The sequence below is a fragment of the Salmo salar genome, chromosome ssa05, assembly GCF_905237065.1.
Source record: "Salmo salar chromosome ssa05, Ssal_v3.1, whole genome shotgun sequence".
NCBI classification, from domain to species: Eukaryota; Metazoa; Chordata; class Actinopteri; order Salmoniformes; family Salmonidae; genus Salmo; species Salmo salar.
Window position 1 is genome coordinate 13966945 of NC_059446.1, and position 8962 is coordinate 13975906.

Consider the following 8962-nt stretch of genomic DNA (forward strand, 5'->3'; position numbering starts at 1 on the left):
CTAAACCAGAGTAACTTTAATACTTCCATTTACGACAGACAATGAAATTGATTTGTACAGCAGTTTATTGTAAGCAATAGATTTTCACTCTGCCATCTTCTCAATGGTTTCCTCCTTGTATTTGCCCTTCTCCTTTCCGTCAGCGCGGGACTTGGCCTTACGCTCCAGGATCTTCTTGCGATCCTTGTCCAGCTTTAGCCTGGTGATCACAACCTGGGAGGGAAGAGGGAAAAGACAGATGTGAGGATTTATTCTAGGTCGACTTCGATAAAAACAGTGGTGAAAACCGATTGTGAACCCCAAAATGAATTCCTCTTCACGAAGAAACATCTCAGCCCCAATACTAGTTAAACTACACCATGAAGAAACATCTCAGCCCCAATACTAGTCAAACTATACCATGAAGAAACATCTCAGCCCCAATACTAGTCAAACTATACCATGAAGAAACATCTCAGCCCCAATACTAGTCAAACTATTCCATGAAGAAACATCTCAGCCCCAATACTAGTCAAACTATACCATGAAGAAACATCTCAGCCCCAATACTAGTCAAACTATACCATGAAGAAACATCTCAGCCCCAATACTAGTCAAACTATACCATGAAGAAACATCTCAGCCCCAATACTAGTCAAACTATACCATGAAGAAACATCTCAGCCCCAATACTAGTCAAACTATTCCATGAAGAAACATCTCAGCCCCAATACTAGTCAAACTATACCATGAAGAAACATCTCAGCCCCAATACTAGTCAAACTATACCATGAAGAAACATCTCAGCCCCAATACTAGTTAAACTATACCATGAAGAAACATCTCAGCCCCAATACTAGTTAAACTATACCATGAAGAAACATCTCAGCCCCAATACTAGTCAAACTACACCATGAAGAAACATCTCAGCCCCAATACTAGTCAAACTATACCATGAAGAAACATCTCAGCCCCAATACTAGTCAAACTACACCATGAAGAAACATCTCAGCCCCAATACTAGTCAAACTACACCATGAAGAAACATCTCAGCCCCAATACTAGTCAAACTATACCATGAAGAAACATCTCAGCCCCAATACTAGTTAAACTATACCATGAAGAAACATCTCAGCCCCAATACTAGTCAAACTACACCATGAAGAAACATCTCAGCCCCAATACTAGTCAAACTACACCATGAAGAAACATCTCAGCCCCAATACTAGTCAAACTATTCCATGAAGAAACATCTCAGCCCCAATACTAGTCAAACTATACCATGAAGAAACATCTCAGCCCCAATACTAGTCAAACTATACCATGAAGAAACATCTCAGCCCCAATACTAGTCAAACTATACCATGAAGAAACATCTCAGCCCCAATACTAGTCAAACTATACCATGAAGAAACATCTCAGCCCCAATACTAGTCAAACTACACCATGAAGAAACATCTCAGCCCCAATACTAGTTAAACTATACCATGAAGAAACATCTCAGCCCCAATACTAGTCTAGCAACATCAGAAGCCAGCCAGGCTTCGGAAGATAAATTGTGAGTTTCTGCGAAACAGTGGACTTTATCTGCAACTCAGCATGCAATCCCAATCAGAAATGACAAATACACATCCAGACATAACATGGAGAGCCATTCTATTAGACAAACGAGAAGAGCCCTCTAATTCTACACAAGACCTGGGGAATCATATCAAATGTATTACTACTAATAGCACTGATGTCCAAGACTGGCTGGAGCCTAGGCCAAAACCTTATCTTCAGTTTCACAATTTAACATTGAGCCGAGACAATGTCCTACATGTCAGGTAAATGCAGTAAGTGGAGCACTAGCATGTAGTCAATGTTTCCTCCCCAGTTCAGCATACATTGGGTGCCTGTCTTACTACATGTTGTTCAAACCAGTCAAGTCATTCAGTAACTTACAGTCAGGCTGACTATATTCAACTAATCTTCCTTCGTAACAGAAAAACACCCGTTGCATTGACATCCGAAGGCTGAAACCAGTGGTGATTGGCAAATATCTACATTCGCTCAATTTACCCTCACCAGGCACCCTACCGAAACATTTGAACTCTTTCTAAATTAATTGTGCTTTGATTTTGCGCCTCCTTCTCAAAATACATTGGAGAACGTCAGAGGGTGGGAGAAAACATCTTGAAACTGAGGTGTCACCCAGACTTGTCCAACAGAAACATGCAACTGTTTTTTGTTTTTTTATCTCCCAATTGCGCCAACTGAACATGACACAGGTGTGGTGACCACTTAGCTTGGACACTGAAAAAGCTGCATGTATTTAAACATTCCAACAGGTATCCATCAACAGGTAGCTGCTGAGAAGGGTAGTTATTTAGATGTTTTTAACACCCCACAATGATACAATACAAAATAACGATTTGTTTAAAAAAAAAAACATTGTGAACCACTCAAATTGAGTTGAGAAACTAAAACAATGATTATCCAACATGGTACAGAGGTAATATATAATACATCTATACACATAAACAAACAAAGTACATGCATGTGACTACAGGTAGACGCTAGAGCCTTACCTTGCTGGGGTGGATGCCGACGTGCACCGTGGTTCCGTTGGCCTTCTCTCTCTGCACGCGCTCAATGTAGATGACGTACTTCTTCCTGTAGACCTGCACTACCTTGCCAATCTGCTGGCCTTTGTAGTGTCCACGGACAACCTGCACAGCACAAACATGGAAAATGACATTAAAAACAACATCACCCACTTGAACAAAATCCTAACACTAATTTGAATTGGTCTGAAATCAGGTGTTAGTTCGGGTCTGGCCTGTATTACAGGGCTGGAATTGTATGTAGTTCCTCATGCATGTTAGTAGCAGCCAGTAAGGCAACCTCAGAATTAGTGTAGTCTGTTGAAACGCGTGGTTCTGGGGGTCTTTACCTGGACTTCGTCGTCCTTGCGGATAGGCATGGACCTCGCATTGTACTTCTGACGGAGCTCCTTGGAGAGGGGGGAGGACATGATCTTCCTGCGGATGTGTGAGGGGGCATTGAAGTGCCTCTTGCGGTTCTTACGCCGCGAGGATGTCACAAATGGATTCAGCTTCATGTTGATGGCTGCAGGGCAAACATCAGATTAGAGGGTTAGCATTGACCGACAACTTGCTACATGTCAATCATTTGTAGTTTAGGCTGTGTGTTTGTTACAAGTAACAAACCAACACCACAGCATAGTTTATGTACAACACAAAGTGACAGAGCCAAGAGATTTCCCACCTAAAAGGTAACGTTTGTTCGCTAGCCTTATAAACGAGTACCTCAAGCTGCAAAATGTTAGTAAGGTGAAGCTAGTTAGCTACATAGATGGGTAACGTTAGCTAGAGTCATTTTCTGGATCTCATGTCAATACCTAGCTACAACAGCTAACGTTAGTTAGACTTCAGGCTATCCGCCCAACAAACAGCAGAACTAAGATTGAACAATGCAGAAACAATCACCGAGAACACTAACTGGAAGTTTATACACAGATCTATGATCTGCTATGCACGCGTCATATCCATGCATTAAACATGACATGGGTACACACAGTTAGCATTAGCAACCTAGCTAGGTAGCCATGTTAGATGATTGTCAAGCGCAGTTGACTTCAGTGTTAGTGAAAGACAAACTACACATCAATGCCATGGGTTTCTCTAAACGAAACACTATGCGAACATATCGTGTAATTAACGTTCAGGCTCGGTTGAATTCACAGCCTGTCTGCCATTCTCTAGAGTTGGTAGCTGCCAACACAGGTGGAGGGATGCAGATTACGGGACGTTTGATATAGCCATTAATATCCAATTTGTCTCCAATACTGACCACTATAGAATAATAACAGGGGTACCTGACTTTACATGTACTTTTGGGGATGTACAAAAGTGTATAACATAGGATGGATGTTGATTACGTTGGTGAAATTGTCAACCAGGAATTCTTACCCTGCCGATAACTCTTCTGTGGCCGGCGGAAAAGAGACCTTCATTGTACTTCCGCTCCGATTAGTTCACACACGAATCCCGCGAGAAGTACATTCACAGTTAGCAGGACAGGAAAATGGTCAAATTCACGCACTTCTCAAGAGAACATCCCTGCTTATCCCTACTCACTAAACACATATGCTTAATTTGTAAATTATGTCTGATTGTTGGAGTGTGCACCTGGCTCTCCGTAAATAAATAAAAAACAGAAAATGGTGCCTTCTGGTTTGCTTAATATAAGACATTTGAAATGATTTATACTTTTACTTTTGATACTTAAGTATATTTTAGCAATTACATTTACTTTTGATACTTAAGTACATTTAAAACCAAATACTTTTAGATTTTTACTCAATAACTACTTTGAAGTGAATTTCACTTTTACTTGAGTAATTTTCTATTATGGTATCTTTACTTTTAAAGATGTAAAGAGAATTGTATGAGAAGTATGAAAATTGGGTACTTTTTCCACCACTGAACCTATGCACAGTGGCGGTTCTAGACCATTTCAACTGGGGGGGGGCAAGCTTGGGCCAGTTGTACTGTTAGAGGGGCCAGTTACATTAGACGTTATTGTTGTCATATCATTATCTTCACTGCATTAGCAGGCAAAAGACCATGTTCATAATCATCATCGTTGCCACTGTCTAATAACGGATGTAAAAAAAGAAAGATAGCAAAAATGTGTTATTTAAAAATGATTTCATACTCCACATTTAGGGGGGCCACAAGGGGGTCCAAAATTGTTGTCACAGGGGCACTGCCCCCCCCCCTCCAGAACCGCTAGTGCCTATGCATCATACTGTATGTGTAGATGGCTTGACAGAAATGGTAGCAGAAGGGGAATGTTGAACTTTTGTTGCACACATATCCAGATGATACTGCGTTCTCATAGGCTTACAATTATGTTTTGATTATATCTTGAACAGTAGCTAAGATTATATTTGGTTGTGATCTTTGCAAAATAACTATTTTGGATGCAGCAGTTGTTAGCTAGAATGCTAACACTCATTGATTTAGGCTGTAGCAAAAGCTATCCAAAGAGCCATTTTACTAGTTGAAGTTGTGGTGTTTTTTTTAAAGTATTTGCAGTTAATTTATGATGATGACACACATTAGATCTAATCTAAAAGTAGTCTGAAATTCATTCATAAGCAACATGTAAATAGAGGCTTTTTTTGCTGGTGTTCTATAAGAACTCCCCCTTGTTCTGCCACCAATTTGCGCGCATCGCCCTCGTCCGTGAATTTTTGTAAACACAGAAAGTGTTCTATGGAAGTATGCTATTGTAGAATATTAGCAATATGGATGTTGACCAAGAGATGTCGCCATAAACCATGATGTAATTCCTTCGGACCTCTTGGACCTGTCAAGAGTTTCCATCTTCACTGGCTCACCCTGATCATCAATTAGTAGGCTAAACATCCGGAGAAGAGACCTAATACAAACTACTTTGTAGCCTGTTTATTGAGGCTTGCTTGACAAGGATTTATCACCATCATCATCTAGGCTATTTGTCAGTTTATTGAAAACATTATTCATATATTATCTTCTGTAGCCTAGCCTAAAACTCATGAAGGCCAAGAGCTGAAACACGGTGGCTTTACTTTTAACTATATATAAATTAGGCTATTCTGAGGAACCTCTGTCCTCAAAGAGGTGCGTAATTTCCCCTTCACTTCGCTCTCTAAATTATGGAATGATCTAGGCTACTTCGCTTTACTTTGCTCTCTAAATTATCAAATTATCTAGGTTATTTATTAAGAGGAGGGGGGGTAAAGGTTCATTTTGAATCACGCCAAGACAAGGCAATTTCCAACTCCGCCACACACTACCCCGTACCCCTCCAGCCCCTCCCTACCCACTCCTGTCAGATATCCGGGAAAAGAGGCGCACAACCTCCTGTACTGGCCTGCCAGCGCGAATCGGGATGAAATTACACCATGCAGATGAAAATGTCTGAACGCGGAAGCAAAAGGCGCGTTGTCATGGACACCGCACTTCTCCGCCGCGCGCTGTTATAACCGGTTAACGGACCATGCTCGGCTCTTGCTGTCTGTCTGGGTGAAAGTGATGCGGTCATAGAGCGAGCAGTTCCAGCTCGTTTCCTTCCTCTCCGATCTCTGGTCTCTCTCGCGGCAGTGCGGATGTGGAGTGAACACTGGAGCACTGCCTTCTGCTAAACGGAGAAGAAGATGAAATGTTTTTCCCGTTATCTCCCGTACCTCTTCCGCCCTCCCACCACCATCCTGTCTTCCACATGCCACACCGAAGGTAGGCAGAGACTCACCGGGGCTCTCAGGAGCTGTGTGTGTATTGTGGTTGATAGTAGAGGGGAGTTTAGATGTCTAGTATAGATATCGTTATATGTTGACCATTTGGTGAACTACACTGCATGTAGGCCTGTATGCTTTATCTGTTCTTCTGAACTTAACTGTGTGAGCTGTCAATGTGAGCTGTCATATAGGGTCTGTGTCCTGTCTGTAGTTTAATCCTGTAGCATGACATAGCCTAGTAAAAGTAGAACAACTGACTGCACTTATGAATGCAAAAGTCTGGCTATTCTAATGGCAAACTAAAATCAAAGCTGAAGTATGGGAAAGTATTTGCCATGTGATTTCACTCTGGTTGTGCTCGATAAGTGGATAAAAGTTTAGAACTGATCTGCACCACTGTGACACCAATCCATTCTGAGAAGCCTGATCATTCTGAGAAACCTGATCATTCTGAGAAGCCTGATCATTCTGAGAAGCCTGATCATTCTGAGAAGCCTGATCATTCTGAGAAACCTGATCATTCTGAGAAGCCTGATCATTCTGAGAAACCTGATCATTCTGAGAAGCCTGATCATTCTGAGAAGCCTGATCCTTCTGAGAAGCCTGATCCTTCTGAGAAGCCTGATCCTTCTGAGAAGCCTGATCATTCTGAGAAGCCTGATCCTTCTGAGAAGCCTGATCCTTCTGAGAAGCCTGGTCCTTCTGAGAAGCCTGATCCTTCTGAGAAGCCTGATCCTTCTGAGAAGCCTGATCCTTCTGAGAAGCCTGATCCTTCTGAGAAGCCTGATCCTTCTGAGAAGCCTGATCCTTCTGAGAAACCTGATCATTCTGAGAAGCCTGATCATTCTGAGAAACCTGATCATTCTGAGAAGCCTGATCCTTCTGAGAAGCCTGATCATTCTGAGAAGCCTGATCATTCTGAGAAGCCTGGTCCTTCTGAGAGCTTGTTGGTAAACAGCACTACTACACCTAAAAGGCCTCCATTTCATTAGAACTGTGTGATGTCTCTGTTTCAATGTTCTCTTGTTAATTTGTCTGGTATTATACAGGGGTATGCCACATTCTATGTGCTTCCTAAAGCAGAGCAGACAGGGCTGTTCTGTGATCAGGGCAGATAGGGAGAGCAGACAGAGCACTGAAGCAGTTGATTGTTACAGTGGTTAGTATTGTATACTGACTAGTCCTACAGGCCACAGTGGTTAGTATTGTATACTGACTAGTCCTAGAGGCCCCACTGTGTATCACTAGCTTGTATTGAGACATAATGTGGAGGGCTGGAGGCTGAGAATGACATACTATATTATTTAACCTAACAGCATCCCCCTTCACACACACACACAGACAGACACACACACACACACACACACACACACACACACACACACACACACACACACACACACACACACACACACGCGCGCACACACACACACACACACACACACGCACTCCCCCCAGCGGCCCTCTGGCTCAGAGAGAAAGAGAGAGAGAGAGAGACAGGCTCATATAGACAGTCATAGAGAGAAGCCTTCAGAATGAATATATGTGACCTATATTTTACTGAGAGGGAAAACTGTCTGGTTTGGATATCAGATGTATATATAAGGCTCAGTCAGTCAGTCCGCTACTCACTCAATCACTGTAACGGCTCTCGTTGGTGGTAGGAAGAGTAGACCAAAGCGCAGCGTGGAAAGTGTTCATGATTATTTTATTCACAAAACACTAAAACAAAATACCAAAAGGCGAAAACAAAAGCGCACAGTTCTGTCAGGCACAGACACTAAACAGAAAACAAGATCCCACAATATCAGGTGGAAAACAGGCTGCCTAAGTATGATTCCCAATCAGAGACAACGATAGACAGCTGCCTCTGATTGGGAACCACACTCGCCCCAAAAACAAAGAAACAGAAAACATAGAATCTCTCACCCGTGTCACACCCTTATCTAACCAACCATAGAGAATAATAAGGATCTCTAAGGTCAGGGTGTGACAGTACCCCCCCCCCAAAGGTGAGGACTCCGGCCGCAAACCTGAACCTATAGGGGAGGGTCCGGGTGGGCATCTACTCTCGGTGGAGGCTCCGGTGCGGGACGTAGACCCCGCTCCGCTTCAGGCTCCCCCCACTTCGGTGGCGCCTCTGGTGCAGGGATTGTTGCCGGGCCTCCGGACCGTAGATCGTTGTTCGGGGACTCCAGACTAGGAACCCCCACTGTCAGCTCCGGACTGGAGACCCTCGCTGGAGGCTCCGGACTGGGAATCTTCGCTGCAGGCTCCGGACCGGGGACCGTCGCTGGAGGCTCCGGACTGCCGACCGTCGCTGGAGGTTCCGGGCTATGGATCTTCACTGGAGGCTCTGGGCCATGGATCTTCACTGGAGGCTCTGGGCCATGGATCTTCACTGGAGGCTCTGGGCCATGGATCGTCACTGGAGGCTTCGGGCCATGGATCGTCACTGGAGGCTTTGTGCCATGGATCATCACTGGAGGCTTCGTGCCATGGATCATCAATGCAGGCTTCGTGCCATGGATCATCCATCCAATCCCCCCATCCATCCATCCCTCACTCATTCACAAAGACACGCAGGCATTCATACTCATACGTACGCCAGCTCATTCATTTACTCGTCCAACCCCCCCACACACACACACACGCCCTTCCCATCCCCTCCTGCCGGCACTGACCCTCAATATC

The 8962-nt window shown here is 43.7% G+C and overlaps 1 protein-coding gene across 1 annotated transcript; it reads right to left on the reverse strand.

Annotated features, from left to right (window-relative positions):
- Nucleotides 1-47: 47 nt before the first annotated feature.
- Nucleotides 48-3969, reverse strand: LOC100194649 (ribosomal protein L26). Its single transcript, NM_001245841.1, has 4 exons — nucleotides 3954-3969; nucleotides 2915-3090; nucleotides 2550-2690; nucleotides 48-213 (listed from the first exon to the last, which is right to left on the reverse strand). The coding sequence occupies exons 2-4, from the start codon at nucleotides 3080-3082 to the stop codon at nucleotides 85-87; spliced, it is 438 nt and encodes a 145-aa protein (NP_001232770.1). The 5' UTR covers nucleotides 3083-3090; nucleotides 3954-3969; the 3' UTR covers nucleotides 48-84.
- Nucleotides 3970-8962: the final 4993 nt, after the last annotated feature.

Coding starts and splice junctions, on each gene's coding strand:
- LOC100194649 (NM_001245841.1), bottom strand. CDS start 3,082: ATGAAGCTGAATCCATTTGTGACATCCTCGCGGCGTAAGAACCGCAAG. Junction 2,691..2,914: donor GCAAGGACGACGAAGTCCAG/GTAAAGACCCCC, acceptor TGTGCTGTGCAG/GTTGTCCGTGGACACTACAA. Junction 214..2,549: donor TCGGCATCCACCCCAGCAAG/GTAAGGCTCTAG, acceptor CTTCCCTCCCAG/GTTGTGATCACCAGGCTAAA.